The 18,584-nt window shown below is 32.3% G+C and overlaps 1 protein-coding gene across 4 annotated transcripts in view; it reads right to left on the bottom strand.

The window, feature by feature from the left end:
* Positions 1–18,584, bottom strand: part of TBCK (TBC1 domain containing kinase) — a 218,594-nt gene that overhangs the window by 157,593 nt on the left and 42,417 nt on the right. For all 4 annotated transcript variants that reach the window (XM_052641924.1, XM_052641928.1, XM_052641925.1 and 1 more), the window contains exons 4-6: positions 9,795–9,909; positions 8,315–8,388; positions 3,118–3,259 (exon numbers count right to left, since the gene is read on the bottom strand). In XM_052641924.1, the coding sequence (XP_052497884.1) occupies positions 3,118–3,259; positions 8,315–8,388; positions 9,795–9,909 (331 nt within the window). The remainder of the gene's footprint in view (positions 1–3,117; positions 3,260–8,314; positions 8,389–9,794; positions 9,910–18,584) is intronic.

The raw sequence follows: 18,584 nt of genomic DNA, 5'->3' as shown, positions 1-18,584 counted from the left end.
GCAAATGAAGCAATTGACAAGGGGTTAATCTCCAAAATATACAAACAGCTCATGCAGCTCAATAACAAAAAACCAACCCAATCAAAAAATGGGCAGAAGATCTAAATAGAAATTTCCCCAAAGAGACACACAGATGGCCAAAAAGCACGGGAAAAGATGCTAAACGTCATTAATTATTAGAGAAATGTAAATCAAAACTACAATGAAGTATCATCTTATACTGGTCAGAATGGCCATCATCAAAAAATCTATAAATAATAAATGCTGGAGAGAGTGCAGAGGAAAGAGAACAGTGCTACATTGTTGGTGAGAATGTAAATTGGTACAGCCTTTAGGGAGAACAGTATGGAGGTTCCTTAAACAACTAAAACCAGAGCTACCATATGATTAAGAGGGCATATACCCCAGGAAAACCATAATTTGAAAAGATACATGCACCCCAAAGTCCATTGCAGTATTATTTACAATAGCCAGGGCATGGAAGCAACCTAAATGTCCACCGAAAGAGGAATGGATGAAGAAGATGTGGTACAATGAAATACAAAGAAGATATGTACAATGAAATATTCCTTGGCCATGAGAAAGAATGAAATGATGCCATCTGCAGCATCATGGATGGACCTGGAGATTGTCACACTGAGTGAAATAAGTCATAAATACTGTATAATATTGCTTACATGTGGAATCTAAACAAAAATGGTACAAATGAATTTATCTACAAGACAGAGTCACAGATGTAGAAAACAATTTTATGGTTTCTGGGGGTAAGGGGAAGGAGGGATAAATTGGGATACTGGGGTTGACACATATAATACACACTACTATATATAAAATAGACAACTATTAAGGACCTACTGTATAACACAGGAAGGGCCATACAACACTCTGTAATGATCTATATGGGAAAAGTATCTAAAAAAGAGTAGATGTATGTGTATGCATAACTAATTCACTTTGATGTACACCTGAAACTAATACAACATTATGAAGCAACTATACCCCAATAATAATTAAATTAAAAAAGACCCACCTTAAAAAAATTAATCTTCTAAAACAGCAGGTTTGATTTTAGCTTGCTTAAAAACTTTAAATGCCCCCCCATCTTATATAAATATAATCCTCTCAATATGGCTCAAAGTCTCCTAGGATATGGCTCCTATCCATTTTACTTATTAATTTATATTTAATATTTTATATGAAATCTAAAGGTTTGATGAAGTAGAGGAAGATTTAAACCATCCTAAAACTGGACTGTCTAAACTTTGAGTACCTCTTAAAATGTCACGAAGCCCCTATTATGGAATTAATATTTCCTTTCTTATAATTCATGCAGTTCTTTCTGCTTATCTTCAAAGTTTATGGATTTGCATTACATTATAGGCTCTTTGACAATACATTTTAATCACAGTTTATTCCTGTCGTATTATTATACACACAGTAAATACTCATCAACATTTGTTGAACTGAATTATTCATATAAGAGATACCCAGATCATAAGTAGTTTAAATATAAGTAATGGTAATAAAAAGGAAAAGTTACATTTGTCATATTTATACTTATGTATACTTTACATTCCAAAAGAATTTTCAATTAGGCTATGATTTTAAACAAAAATGAGATTTACTATATTTTTATACTAATGAAAAGTAAGATGGTCTAGACAAAGGACAGCAAAGAATCAGCAAGTCTGGCATTTTCCCTTAGAAAAAACAATGCCAGTGTATAAGCTACCATGTAATTGTTAACATTTAAGTGTTAAAAATAAAAGCTAACATTTATGTACTGTGATATAATACCCTATATTAGTTACATTAGTTACCTTAAGTCACACAACTACACTTTGTTGCATAAGATTTCAAACCAAGCTCTCTCTGACTATGAAACCCTGTCTCTTAACTATTATGCTTTACTACCTCTGCTGTTGAACTGGTACACAAAACACACAAAATGAAAATAATATCATCCTAATCCTTAGATATGGTAAAGATCAATGAGTTAATATTTCAAAAATACTTTAAAAATCCACTGGAAGACAGAACAACAAATAAATAATAAAACTGTCTGCCCCTAAAGACCTCATTGTCCAAGTAGGCAAATATAACAAATGCTAAAATGGAAGAGAATAAAGAAAACAGAGACTAACTATGGCAGGTATCTGGAGGCAGAATCAACAAAATATTAGCTGTCCCTCCAAATTCATCCTGATCTATTAGGCACCTATCTATGGCCACATGAGTAAACTGTCACTCGTGAAAAGTAGAGTGGATACCTGCAACGTTTACATCATCTTCTTAAAGACAGTAACCAAGAATTCACTCCTCTCCTTTTCTTATGGCTAAAAAGGAGGATAAAGCAGCATCTTTCAGAGCGATCCCTGATAGCCAAAGTTTTGGCATGACATTGTGGAACAGAGTCCACTCTTTCTGAGGACTGTTACAGGAGGGAGAAAAACATCTGTGTCCTTTGGGCACTGCATTAAAAAATCTTTTTTATGATGATATTGGCATTTTATTTTTTTGGCTGCATGCACGTGGGATCTTTGTTCCCTGACCAGGGGTGCAACTTGCGCCCCCTGCATTGGAAGCTCGAATTTTTAACCAGCTGGACCACCAGGGAACGCTCTAAGCTACTGCATTTTTAATTCCTTTGTTTACAATAACTGTATAGTCTTTATCACACAAATAAATATAGAGGATATTTCAGGAAGGCCTCATAAAAAGCCAGCTCTTACAAGTGAGTCTCATTGAAGACAGAATAGGGGAGGAAAAGGTATTTAAGGAAGAAAGAATACCATAGATGGGAGAGAGCATGAATATACTGAAATGTGTAAGCAGTTTTAGTGTAAACGTTTCTAAATATGCTGTTTACACTTAATACAGTGTAAGTTTTTAATACTTAGTACAGGTGCAAATATTTCTAGGTATACCAAAATAATATTCAAGTAAATGGTCAAGTGGGATTTTTAAAAAAGTCAAATTGAGATTTCAGTCTTTTATCCCCATATCTAGTCTATTTGCAAAAAAAGATAAAAAGATGCTATTACTAAATAGCTTTCCTACCCCCAAATATTTTTCTATTAAACAATTTTTATTAGTTTAATATTTCTTTATACATACCACACAGAGTTCAAATAAAATGATTCCAAGAGACCAGACATCTGATTTGGGGCCAGAAGGCAATGGTTTTTCATTTGGCACATGATCACTGGTTTTGAAAATTCCTTGTGCAATCACCTCAGGTGCCAAGTATGATGGATACCTAAAATGGTATAATTTAAGAATGAATTTATTGCTATGAGCTAGAAAGGGGGAAATATGTACGTAGTGGTACGTTTTTACTATCAGCACAGTATAATCCATACAAAAGCTCAATGAGATTAAATGAACTCTTGCTAGGAAGAATTCTTAACTACCATAATACAGGCCTTATGTCTAGGAATCAAGAGGAAATAGATGAGTCTCAAGGAATGTTAAACCTATCTTGCCTTTAGCTCCTTTCTTTGTTTTCCTCTGTATTAACACATTGCCTTCAGAATTCCAGGTTTCCAAGTGTTTTTCCTTCTTCCTTACTGCCTATCTTCTCTTTATACTTAACTCTTATTTAAATTTTATCTTTGAAAATAGTATTTATTCTTTTGAATAGTAGGAATGTTGAAATCTGTAAAAAGCATATAAATTGAAATGTAAGACTCTCTCCAATCTCTGTACTCCAGTCACTCACACATATTTATGTACAAATAAAGTTGATCGTTTATCATCATTGCCCTATAGGGAAGTATAGTATATGCACTATTCTGTAAGGCAATGGCAACCCACTCCAGTACTCTGGCCTGGAAAATCCCATGGACGGAGGAGCATGGTAGGCTGCAGTCCATGGGGTTGCTAAGAGTCAGACACAACTGAGTGACTTCACTTTCACTTTTCACTTTCATGCACTGGAGAAGGAAATGGCAACCCACTCCAGTGTTCATGCCTGGAGAACCCCAGGGACGGGGGAGCCTGGTGGGCTGCCGTCTATGGGGTCGCACAGAGTCAGACACGACTGAAGCGACTTAGCAGCAGCAGTACTCTTTTTCACTCAAAATATATTTTAGAGATTATTCTAATAAAACAGGTATAGATTTGTCTCATTCTTTTTGAAAACTGTCAATAATTTCATTGCATTGAGATACTTAATTTATGTGATACAACTCTGCAGGAGGATATTTGGAAGTTGACTACTACTTAAAATGCTCACATGGATATATTACAGATATCCCATTTCCCAAAATATATGGATGAAAGACAAATTCCTAGACATGGTACTACAAAGTCACAAGGTAGATGAATTTTAAAATTTTATATATGTTGCCAAGTTGCCCTTTCGAGTTATGGCAATTTATATTCTCATAAGCAGTATATAGGATTGCCTCTTTTCCTTAACCTTCACCAACATAAGTTTTTAAAAAAATTGCTTTAGTAAATATAAAATACAGACTATTAATGTGAATAAGGTGTAAAGAATAAAGCTTAAAAGAACACTCATGTACCTACCAGCCAGTTTAAATAAGAATATGAAATTATCACTAAAAGTCCCTATTTGTGTGTTGATAATTCTCTTCCATTTATTTATAGTTTTACCATGTTTGTAACCCTAAAAAGTATTATTATATTGTTTACTTAAGCACTTATCTGAACTTTATAGTACTGGAGTTATGCTGCCATTATTCCTTTGTGATTTGCTTTTTTTAGTCAACAATATTTATTTAAAAGAGCCATTCACATTGCTGTATGTAGATTTAAGTCATTAATTTTTATGTCTGTTTTATGAATATATTATTCATTCAAATGTCAATGAGCATTTCCTTTCTTTCTGTACTATAAACTATGTTGCTAGAAAAAGTATATGTATTTCAATACATAGTATGTTGTTGTGTAGCAACACTTCTAGCAAAAGTCTCCCCAGGAGTATAAACCTCGCACCGAATTTCTAGGCCATAAGACATGTGCACTTTCAACTTTATAACACCATACCAAATGCTTCTTGAGAGGGGTTGTACCAATTTATACTCCTACTAGCAGTGTACAACAGATTCTATTGCTTACTTCTCCAATACTTGTTGGACAGCAGTGGCAGACTTTCTAATATTTGGGCATCTGGCGGTGAGACTCACAAACCATTGTACAATAGTTTTAATTTGTATTTCCTTGATAACTAAAAAGGCTGAGGTACATTTTCATAGACAAAATTGGCACTATGATGCCATTTTACCCTTAGTTGATCATACTGCTCTTGTAAATAAATGTGTGAATCTCTTCAGATAAGTGAAGTCTAGTGGAAAAGCAATGACCTTGATACCATAAAGCCTGTATTCTAATTCCAGTCCTATCATATATTTTATATGTGATTTGGGTTTCTTAATCTGCAAAACAGGAACAGTAATTTCTCTCACAAAACTGTTACAAATATTCATGAATACATAAAGAAGTTTTATAGAAATGAAAAAAAAAAGACACAAATGCAATGCTTTATTTCTGTCATCATTAGCACGATACATCCAGAAAGCAAACTGTTCATTTTTAATTCTGATTTCCAGCACATCTAACTCCAAAATAATAAAATGGGTAGTGAAAAGTCAAGGATTACTACACGTAAACTGCTATATCTAAAACTTCTGACTGATGACCTCTGAAAGTACAGAGGTGACTTATGCTCCAAATATTTTAATTTCCTCTTTAATCAAGGACATGTTAAGTTAAGTAATAAAAATAGTAAACGTTAGGCTTATTTTTTAATATAGATTATCTCCTTCTAACAGTGCCTCTTCTTTAGCACTGCATTTTAACACTCAGAAAATTACCAGAACTCTGCCATGAGTATGACTGGTGAGATAAATACAAGTGGTTTTCACCATCTGTCTGATGTTTTAACAAGGTATTAAGCTACTGGCCAGCTGAAATGAATGTCCAATTTCTAACTCATTACAGTATTTTGAAACAGATGTTAATGTTTTACTTTTTTGTTCCTTAATATTTGTCTTTTGAATCAACTGCAAGCTTCGTCTGGTGTAAATATTTTCTTTCATGACTTAGCTGTTTGATCACTTTATTTTTCCTGGCTAAGGTTTCACATTTTACTCTTTGATACTTTCTGGTCAGAACTTTTGCGTCCAAGACTTCAAAGTAAGCCAAACCAAATGGCACATGAGACCAATTCTATCCAAGCATTTTAAATTCAAATGTACCTCTTCAAAATGTTTGATATGCTTTAAAAAAATCACTTCCTTTCTTCTATTCATCATTAAAACCTAAAAGCACCTTTAAGTGAAAGATAAAAAATTAAAGTAATTTTTGTTTGTATTGGTTTTGGAGTTGTCACATATAAATTTAGACAAAATGAAGGATCACGCTTACTATAGCTGCCTAAAAGCTATTTCAAAGGGTAATTATAACACATGATGATGATACCAGAGCCTTACTATAAATTTAATTTTATTATTTGAAAAGGTTTTCTTTTAACAAATAAAGCATAGGCTATTTTTATAAAATACTGTTTTTGTGCTTGTGATAACAACTATTTGTTGCCTACAGCCACATGGTAGTCAAAACTATAAACTATGAATTCATGCACATTAATAAGTCATCAAAACAGAAAAATTTCCATTAAATAATGAGCTTCTTGAAGTTGGGGACCTATCATATCCATTTTTGTATATCCAGCAGCCTTAAGAAAAGGTGTTTAATAAATATTTTCTTAATAAATAAAGGAAGGAATGATTAAACAATTTAAGATTAGCTATGTTCAAACAAATGAAAATTTTAAGTAAGAAACCTAGAAGTTAACTTAGATAAAAAAATTCACAAATGAGATCATTTTTATGAACCTATCTGCAAGGCAGGCATAGAGATGCAGACATAGAGAATGGGCTCGTGGACACAGGGAGAGAAGGGGAGGGTGGGCAAATTGAGAGAGTAGCACTGATACATATTCATTATTATGCCTAAAGCAGATAGCCAGTGGGAAGCTACTTTACAGTACTGGGAGCCCAGGTCAGTGTTTTGTGATGACCTAGATGGGTGGAAGGGAGGGTGGGAGGGAAGCTCATAAGGGAAAGGATATGTGTATACATATAGCTGATTCACAGTTGTACAGCAGAAATGAATACAACACTGTAAAGCAATTATACTCCAATTTAAAAAAAAAAGAAATTTAAAACATATTTTCCTGCAGAAACATACACCATTACTCCAAACCACAAGTTCCAATAATAGAGTGACAAAAACTGATTTTAGAGGGCCCAAAGAGCAAAACACAAATGCATAGCATTAGGCATATCACAGCAATTAAAAAATATTCATAAGGTCTTTAAAGAATAGTATTAAATCAGCTTTAATTTCCTGATTTTAATAATTATTTTGTGGTTCTGAAAGAAAACTCCTTACTTCAGAAATTACAAACTGAAGTATTTAAGGGTAAAATGCCATTATAACACTAATAATTCTTAAACAATTCAGAAAAAATTATATTATACACAACAACACATATACATATAAGATAAAAGAAAGAAAACAAAAGTTGTGAAAAGCTAACATTTGGGGACTCTAAATAAAGGCGATACGGGAAATTTTTGTACTATTTTGTAACTTCTATGTACCTAAAATAAGGTCAAAATTACACATTTATAAAAGTATTACATTATTAACATATTTAAAAAGCAACCACACTATAAATATAATACAAACATCTATATTAAAAGCTTTAATTGAGTCCAGGATGAAGTAAACTTTCATTCTCTTTTTGGAGGCCAATATAAATCTGGAATTCCATATAAAGAAACTCTCCAAACTTATAATATAGACTTTCAGTTACAGAATCCACCCCATTACTGATCGTTACCTGACTCGAGGCTTAATATCCAATTATATCTTAGAGAACAGATATTTAAATTAAAAACATTAGAAAATAACATGAGAATGATTTTTCTCAGTCTTTTCAGGAATATACATTATTATTTGTCAGCCTTTTTGCCTTAAATTTACCTAATTCTGAATGAAATAAAGTTAATTTTTATAATATATAGTGAAGAATTCAATAATCTGTTAGCTTCACTACTAATTCAATGAAAAATCAATATCAGGGAACTTCTGTATGCTGGGAAAAACTAATTGTCTCCCCTTAAAAGTATATGGAAAATTAAGATATTTTTAATTTTAAAAAGGTAGTTTCATGTCAAAAATAACAAACTAACAAATATACCCTTAATAAAAAATTAGAAAGTTTAAGATAGAACTCAAAAAAAAAAAAAACAAACAAAACCCCAAAACATATTCTTACCCAATTGGGAAATCAACATCGTCACCATATGCTGTCATGTGATAAAGTCCAAATTTAGCCAATTTAACATGTCCCTACAATGACAAGGAAGAAAAAAAATCACATAAAATATGTTCATACTACTGGCAGGGAAAATTATGATTATACATTTTATAAGTAACACTATCATATAGTCAGATACATTAATAAAAAATTATATTTTATCATAAATTTATTTTAAAAAATTTGTCAGTGTTTGACATCTGCTTTATATTCATTACAAACATATACAAATACAATATATATTATATATATATCAAAATGACAACATTTAAAAATTGTTGCTGCTTATATTTTCTGAGCTCCTTTAAAAAACAAAATATGTTGTTAATTATTTTGAATCCTTGCTTAGAATATTTTGTGTTGATTTTCACAAAATAAATTGTTTTCAGGAATTGCAAGTCCATTCACAATGTTATGATTTAAACAACATGGAAGTTTTTAACTTGAAAAGGTACGTTCACAAATCAAGATATTAGTGAATCTGCTTTATGCCCAACAATTTTTATATTGTTTTAGAATAATCATAAATACCACAAAAGTAAGATTCTTAAAAGGCAAATCCACATTATGTAAATCTCTTAAGTTTTTCCCCTTTTAGATGCTTAGAACTTAATTTTTTTTTTCAGTTTAGAAGTTCTTTTTTAAAAGCTGTATTTCCCAGAATTATAAAACATTTATATTTTTAAAACAACTTCAATTAGTTACTCTATTATCTTAACCTTGAAATTATAAGCACCATTTTATCTTAGTTTTAATATCATAGAGCATATACTGAAAGTCTAGAAGAAAGAGAAAAATCCTAGTAATACAAAAAATAATTCCCCAGAAAAAGTCTCCTCAAACTATTTTATATGCTTATAAAAAAATAATAAAATTCTTTAAAAAAATCACCTTGCTACCCATAATTCACATAATACCCACAATAGAGGTGGACTAGATTCTTATTTAATCCCCCATAAGAATCCAAGCAGAGAATCAGCACTTCAATTTAAAAAATAAGCTACGTACAAATAGCTGGTAAACAAAGAAAATAAATGACAAAGTAAAAAAGAAATAGAAAAGAAGAATAAAATGGAGAAAACACAATTCAGCTGTACTATGAGAAAAATATTCTATGTAAATAGTCAGAGAATCTTTTTTAAGATAAAAGCAAATCCACAGAAAGAGTAGACTGAGAAGTCTCAATGTGTATTTCACAAAATGAGTGAAAGGAAAAATAAAACATGAAGGCAGAAAATGAGTCCAGGGAAAAAAGAATAGTGCATGTAAAAAACACACGGATTTATATAATTAGAGACAGTTTCCTTTTAAACAACCACAAGTACATTACGTTCATATAATCTTTTCATTATGAATACTCTTAAGACATTCTAATTCTTTCAGCAGGCTACAACTTGAAATAAAAAAAACAAATATTTAATGTACTATTGATGATTACCTTTTGATCCAACAGGATATTATGAGGAGACAGTGCCCGGTGTACTATACCATGTTTATTCATATACTGCAAGCCCTGAAGTACCTCAAATGCTATGCACAAAACCTTTGAATAGCTACAAAGAAAACAAAAAGTCACAGATCAATAGATCAATTACAAAGCAGATATAGAACCTGTTTTAAGAAATAAAATGAGGTTCAGTGATAAAATTCAAATATCTACCTATATACACACATACATACATACATATATATATATATATATATATATATATATATATATATATATATACTTTTTTTTTTTTTTTTTGACCATGAAGCTTGTGGGATTTTAGTTCCCATTCCCCAACCTGGGCAGGACCATAGGAGGGAAAACATGGAGTCCCTGGACTGCCAGGGAATTTCCCAAAGAGTTTTCTTTTTATTGTACCACCTCTAATCAGAGAAAATAGACTCTATACATTTTCTAAAGTATCTACTCAGGCATATTTGATTTTACAATTACCGCAGAATTGATCTTAAAAAGAACCTACAGTTTCCAAACAACTACTCCGACTGCAGTCCTGTTCTCCAGGAAGGGAGATTAATATTGGTGGGGTGCAAATGACCTTCTGCAGGTTGGGCTTTAACAAATTATCAGGAAATTTCAGATGTATGGCAGAACCAAATCAATGAAAACCATGGATCCTGCTCAAGACAACACACCTATGTCCCTGAAAAACAGCTATATTTTATGGCAGAGAGACATGAGCTTACTTTCCATATCAATCTGCAAGGTAATGTCCAAAATTTATGATTTATCAAATCTTTCTTTCTTATCCTATGCTCTCTTAAGCCAACTTCCATAGGGACTGCCCAGTTTCTTTCTCTTTCTCTCTCTCATTCCCTCTCCCTCTCCTTTTTTTTTTTTAAATAAAACGTCATTCATATAGGAAGTTAGGAAGAATATACAGAAAAGTAGGGGAGATTAGTTCAAACCCAATCCCACAAACCACTAATATTAGGGTATAGATTTCCTTTATTCTCATTTTTTTTAACATTTTAAATCATACTTTAAAAAATCAAATTAACATCTGAGTAACTACTAAATTAATTTTTTAAAGGTATAAATAACAAACTAATAATAGAGACATAATGAAATAATTTAAAAAATAGTTAACCTAAAAGCAGGTAGAATAAAAGGAGAAAAGAACAAAGAACAAATGGAACAATCTGGGAAAAAAACATCAAAATCACAATGAAGCTAGTGTGTATGCAGCAGAGTGAGCAAAGGGTAGCGCTGATAGGAGATGAGGTCAGAGAAGTAGCAAGGTCAGAGGGCTAGATCACTTTAGGCCATTTAGGCTTCTACTCTGAGACAGATGGGAAGTGACTGGTACGCCGCTACACTACATACAGTAAAAATCTGCAGTAGAACTAAGCAGAGAAGAAAATAAAAACTGAAGCCAACTTAACCCCTAGCTCTCAAGAGAGATCTCCATCGTCAGGATTAATAGATGCTATAATTTTATAATTATAACTCTATTCATGAAGATTATCATCAGCTACCACCATTTTTATACCTCATTTTTGTATTTTTTTCTTTAGCTAGAATACACTCATAAGAAAATTGTTCATAAGGGTGGCAGGAGTAGATATTTTAAAGCATGGCATGTCTTAAAATGTCTATTGTATTTAAACATAGAATTTCTCCTTGTCTTCAAATGTTCTTTATTGATAGTGGTAAATGTAATAAATATCAGTCTTATCTTAATTCTGTTGTAGATACCTTGTTATTCCCCTCTGGAAGCTTTCACGATTCTGTTGTACTTCATATTCTGAGACTTATAAAAACTTTAGTCCAACATGTCCAGTGTGTGGGCATTTGAGGATTTATAAGTATCAGGTGTGATCTTCCAATCTAAAAATTCATGTTTCATTAAGGCAAAAACATTAACAAGGAAAAGTTGATTTGTTCTATCTTTGATTATTTTCTCCCTCTACTGTATCTTTTAGTCAGAACTCTTAGGGGGCAGATGAAAATTAGATTTATTCTATCAACTTTATGCTTTATTTCCTATGAGCATGGCCTATTATTTAATTTCCAAGATTTCTCTTCTGGTCTCTAGTTGTTCCTTTTCAGTACATCCTGTTCTTTGGCTATGAATTTATTATTCTTTTGAGTCTCTCTGAGGATAATTATTAGACTTATTTTTAATTTAGGAAACAAAAAAGTGTGTTTATCTTCATTTCCTCTGGGCTAAGTTTTTTTCAAAAAATTTTTTTCTCCCTCGGCTCTCTTTCAAACTATTTCGTCCCTCATATGTCTGGTAGGTTCTGGTTGTCAGCCATATTATAAAATAAGGCAATAAGTTGATATTCTACATGAAGTATGTAAAAAATAAAACAACAGAATTTACTATTTATAAAGAATGCTAATTAAACTGATCTACAAACTATTTTAATTTATCAAATAGTTCCTCCCATATTAAAGCACCACAACAGCCAGTATTAAGCAAATAAGGAACCTGTGGCACAAGAACAATTTAGAATTAATAGTTTTCATTAACATCTGCAAAAAATAAAAATAAAAACCAACTATGTAAATGAAAAGATTCCAAACTTTAAAGCAACTACAATAATGTTGATAAAAATGTGTACAAGAAAGAATGCAAACCCCTCCTCTGTTAAAAACAAAGGACAATTTTCCTTGAGGTTGATTAACAAATAAAACATAAGAACATAGTTTCCTGTGATCATTTGTTCTGAGTCAGCTTTCAGGTAGTAATCTCTTGTCTTTGTTCTTTCTGTATCTGTCTCTGTCTCTCTCACACACACACACACAGAACACTTCACAGTCTTAAAAGCTGATGCCATATTCAGCTGCGACACTAGGGGACCTCAGCTGCACACTATTTCAATACAGATGTCCTCATGAGATTGAAACCAAGTCTTTAAAATGACTTTTTTATTAAACCAGTTCCGAAACAGCTGAAAACAGAAGACTTTATCTTCTACTTAATCTACCTGCTTTTGTTAGCTGATTCTAAGATATAACTGGAAAACACCTGCATGTCAAGAAGCACATTCATGCTATTACTGACCTGATAAGCATTTACACTGACACAATTTCTAAAAATATGAATTATAAAGCTGAAGCTCATGACACATCTTTTCTTAGCTGTTACTAAAAGCTATACATGAATTACGGTTAATGGAACCAGTATTCTTCAATTTAAATCAGACAGGAAATCAGATTTGCTTTTCTGCCTGTTGTACTCTTATGACTTAATTTTTTAATTTATTTTAAAATACAAGTATAAAAGAGAATAAGAAGCTGATGCTACTTTCTGTAGTTGGAAGAAGAAATCAATACTTGTAGAATTTTGTATACTTACTTGTTTTTAAAGCTGTTTTTAACACTTCCAAGAACTTAAATTATGAAATCCTTTTAAAACTTATTTTGAAGTAGCCAGTATAATCCAACAACAAGGCAAAACATCATATATTCAATAACAATATGTTACAGTTTAATTGAAAACTGACTCCAGAAGGAGAGTTAGGATAAAGAGAATGGGACTTGTACAATTAAAAAAAAAAATGTAGGGGATAACAGGTCTTCATTCTACACAATCTCTAAATTTGAACCTTGTTAATAAAGAAATCTATCACTAACCTGGAAAACATAAATTAAATCAGGTCAGAAAACATTCTCTTCCTTTTGAAATTATTAATTACTAGCTACTTTCAGAGACTGGGAGGGTAAACATTTACTTTGTTACCATTGTCTCTGACAATCTGAAAAGTTTAATGAGTGTAAGAATCCTTGGTTGTTATAAACACAACGATATGACTAAAGATAAGATTTAAAATAATGATTGATAATTTCTGATTAAGCAAGATGACATTTTGAGATACTTTTATTTACATTCAAATACATCAATTAAGTGGCTATTAACTGCTTGGCATTATGATTTTAGGCCTCTGCATTTTTAGGCTCCATGAACACCAAGAATAAAAACTGATCTCCAAAGTCAAAAAACCCACAGTATACTTGAAAAGACAGATTTAAAAACTGACAATTTTAATACAGATCAAATTAAAGCTGTTAAAAACAGCTTTAAAAACAAGTAAATATACAAAATTCCACAAGTATTGTTTTCTTCTTCCCACTATAGAAAACAGCATCAGCTTCTTATTCTCTTTTATACTTGTATTTTAAAATAAATTAAAATTCAACAGAAATCAAAATTCAACAGAATTTTGATACAGTTGTAATTAAATGATAAGTTAGAGAATGATAATTAATCATCCTTTTCCTCGGTCTTGAGAGGAAAAGAAAACAGAAAAATTTATTTATTGCATTGGTTAGAACAAAATGACCTACAAAATCATAAATTTTGGGAAAGTAAGAATAAAAACTAAAAGAGAAAAACATGACTACCATCACCACCAGTACCATCAAGAACAAATGTTGATAATTTCTAGGCATGAGTCAACTTGGGTGTATTTGGATTTTAAATATGGCTTAATGAATTTCAAATCTATTAAGTTAGTACAATACAAAGTATGTTTTGTTTATCCCTTTCCAGATGTATTTCAAAGGAAATTTATACTGTGCTCTTCTGAGACAATCATCTGTAAATTATCTGCAGCTGTTTAGCTTAGTTGGTTAAAATATACTGAGGCCAAGACCATGCGTTTAAAATCTATAAGGATTAGTTAGCTTCACATGTGTATAGCCACAGATTTTCATCTAACTCCAGCCAATATCCTGAAATACAGATAGTTTGTCAAGAGACATTGCTCAATGGCTACTTACTCAAAACATCTTGATTTTCAACTAAAATCTTGTATTTCTCTGTTCCCCATTCCTGAGGACCTGCTCTCTAATCTCATTAAGACCTTGAGGTCCCTTTTCTCTAAGCCGCCACTGTTATCTCAACCATTCTTTTTTTTTTTTTTTTATCCTTCTTTATTCTAGATCTATTCTGTAACTTCAATAGTTTTCTGTGTGTTTTTTTTGGCCAGGATCCTTAATGGCTTCTCATTCAATGGCTCTAGCCCTGGTAGAATTGTACATCTCTATATTTTGCAACTATACATAGTTGCAAGGTTTATTAATTCTATAGTAATAATTTCTGTTTTTGTTTGTCTCTCTCACTGTAACTTGAGGCAGTGGTACCTTGAGTACATTGAAGCTTATTCACCTTGGAATCCCTATGCCTATCAGAGTGTCTATAAGGAATGTGCTCAATAAATGTGTATCAAATAATAGGTGTTTCATGTGACATCCCTGATGATGCAAGAGGGTGAAGATAAGATCAAGTTTATCACCACTAAGGAAATAACAGCTCAAAAAAAAAAGTATGTTAGAATAGTAATGGGTTAACAGTGTAAACTTCATTTATAAGAGAGTATATAATTCCTCAGTAAATCAAGAAAGCATGAATTGCTTAAGTTCAAACAATGCTTATCCACAAAAAGTACTATCAATAATTTGTTAAAAATATACCTCTCCCTCTAGTCTTTCATTTATAGGAAAAAGAATGAGCCACCGTATGGTGGCTTTTATTATAATCTTATTGTTTAGCTAAAACTGAAAATTAGACTAAGTTGTTAGATTCTTACAATTTTTCTAGCTCAAAAAAATACTTGTTAGTATTTGGGATTTGAGTTGCATTCACATTAAATCTGCATATATCAAAGGGAGACAACATTTTTATGAATTTGAGTTATTCTATCCAAGAAAAAAGGAAGTGCTAATATTTGTTCAAGTCTACTTCAGCGTCTTGCAGAGTTTTATTACTTTTATTATTTTTTATTACTTAAAAAAACCAATTTTCTTGGTATAATTGATATACAAATACTGCACATATTTATCATATACAATTTGATGGGTTTGGACATGGATACATTCATGAAACCATCACCAAGGTAACAGATATATCCATTACCTTCAAAAGTTTCTTTGTGTCCCTTTTTGTGTATATGATAAGAATAATGAATATTCAAAAATATGTAAGAACACACAGGGTAAAAAAATTAATGAGGGGTACTGATTCTATCAGATTTAAAACATAACATGAAGATTCTTTTATAACCCTACTGTAAATCAATAGATGGTTAAAGAAAATGTGGTATATACATACGATAGAACATTATTCAGCCTTAAGAAAATCTTGCCATTTCTAACAATACAGATGAACCTGGAGAACATGATGCTATGTGAAATACGGCAGACATAGAAGGACAAATACTGCATGATTCCACTTACATGAAGTATCTAAAAAAATAGTCAAACTTACAGAAGCAGAGAATAGAACAGTAATTACCAGGGGATAGGGAGAGAAGAAAATGGGAGTTGTTCAATCGGTGTAAAGTTTCAGTTATGCAATGTCATTAGGTTCTAGAGATCTGGTATACAACATCATGCTTATAGTTAACAACACTGTGCTGCACTCTTAAAAATTTGTTAAGAGGGCAGATCTCATGTTAAGTGAGATTACACACAAATAAATAAGACTCAAGGAAACTTCTGCTGTGAGTGCTTGCGTGCTCAGTCATCTCCAACTCTTTGCAACCCTAAGAACTGTAGCCTGCCAGCTCCTTTGTCCATGGGATTCTCCAGGAAAAGAATACTGGAGTGGGTTGCCATTTCCTTCTCCAGGGGATCTTCCCCACCAAGAGTGTACCCGTGTCTCCTCCACTGCAGGTGGATTCTTTAGAGCCATCATGATGATTTTATGGGTGCCTGCATATATCCAAACTCACCAAACATATACATTAAAATACTTATAGTTTTCTTGTATATTAATTATAATCCAATTAAAATGTTTAAAAATAAATTAAAGTGAGAAAGTCCTATTCCTATCAGCTTCAAACCATCAGTTCTTTACAGTATTTGCAAAGTTTCCAAGAAGAGATGTTATTCAGATCGCAAGAAACGGAGGCTAAGAAAGAGAATGAGAGGTCAGGCTCGTGGACATAGATTTCGAAGTCATTCACAGAAGGATGGTAACTAAAATCACACATGCTGTTTCCTCAGATCCATAATCCATGATATTTAAGGGCCAATGGCAACCCACTCCAGTATTCTTGCCTGGAGAATCCCATAGACGGAGGAGCCGGGTTGGCTACAGTCCATGGGGTCGCAAAGAGTCGGACATGACTGAGCAACTTCACTTCACTTCACCATAAGCCAAAATACCCATACAGTCAGCAAACCAAAGGAGGAAACACACTTCTGGATTCTATGAGTTCAAGATGTTCTTTCACCTTATAAAATCTGATCATTCCCACAGAAATTTTTCTTTGGTCTAAAGCTTTCTAGGTATTAGCCTCAGGTAAAATGTTTAGAAAGAGGAAGCACAGATGAAATATAGATAGCTACTGTGTGATTTAAGAAATGGAAGGGAAAAATAAAACATTAGGGATTAATGTCCAGATAATAAAACAACTGTATAACTCTGTGTTATCTTTAACCTAAACTCTCCTCCTATAACTTCAAGGTAAAAGAGCTCAACTAGTTCAGAATTTTTAATGATTCACTGGTGTGTAATTTCAGAATTTGGAGAGGGGTATTTTCAGTGATGAATTACTGCATTTGATGCTTTTAATTTGTCTTTTATCAATTACTAAATTTTAAAACTTTGTTAAAAAATCATAATATTTAACAGCAATTTTTCTTCTAAAGGAAAAAGAAAAAACAAAGCTTTTGGAATTGAAAAGGAAATAACTCATTTCACTACTGGCACACATGTTTGAGCCTAAAAGGATATAAAATTTAAGAATTAATTTGCTTCAGATTCAGATGTTTTGAAAAGGAAGTTGCGTTAACTGCTTACCAAAAGATTATTTTGTAATAGATCTAAAACAAAAGTCCATCTGTCCATAAATTATTCATAACTTGTGAGATTAAGCATATTTTATAATTCAATTTTCACTCCAGAATAAAACAAGGTTGAAAGCTGTAAGTCTGGAATGTGACTAATTCTCAACGGGATACAATAAATTGAGAAATTAACTTTCTAACTTGAATACTAGATAACTTTCCTTTCTCAGCAGAAAATTACTTTGAGAAGATCAAAATACATATGGAAAGCATAGTTTAGTGGTTTGAGGTTCAGACATAAAGCCAGGAGACTCTGTCACTGATCTGCTATGCTTGAAGAGTGTTCCTTCCAACTTTATCCTGCCTCAGTTTGCAAATTTATAAAGTGGGAAATATAACACCAAACAGGGGCTAAATGGAAATCAGTGAGCTATTACTGGCTGTATACAGAATGCTGACCATCTTAAAAGTAGAACAAAACAAAGCGCAGGTACCCCTGGGGTGTTCATTATAAACTATATAATACCATTTTATTACAATATATCTGTGTATATATTTGTGTAAATTAACAAAGATTATAAACTGGCCTCATCAATTATTTCCAAAACACAGCACAATCAGAAGAAAGATTTTCTAATTTCTCTGTAAGAATAAAATCACCATTTGATAAGCAGAACTGGAGGACCCAGCGTGATCTGGGTGTATTTCTGCCCCATCAATGTTTTCTTCTCCCGAGCAGCTTTACTATCCTGACACAGAAAACTCCAAAACCATTTTTTTTCATCAGTGTATACTGATACTGGCACGGGGTAATAAGGTCCACTTGCCAAGCCCAGGCAGCATTTGGGATGATATAAAGCTGTAACTTTTCTCTAAGACAGAACAAATGATGGTTCATATTTGGTTGGATCTGCACCATAGTTCAGACTTCCCAGGTGGTGCTAGTAGTAAAGAACCTGTCTGCCAATGCAAGAGACC

Source organism: Budorcas taxicolor, chromosome 6, assembly GCF_023091745.1.
Source record: "Budorcas taxicolor isolate Tak-1 chromosome 6, Takin1.1, whole genome shotgun sequence".
In the NCBI taxonomy this organism is placed as follows: Eukaryota; Metazoa; Chordata; class Mammalia; order Artiodactyla; family Bovidae; genus Budorcas; species Budorcas taxicolor.
The sequence above is the reverse complement of the archived record's forward strand: the minus strand, read 5'-3'. Positions and strand labels throughout refer to the sequence as shown.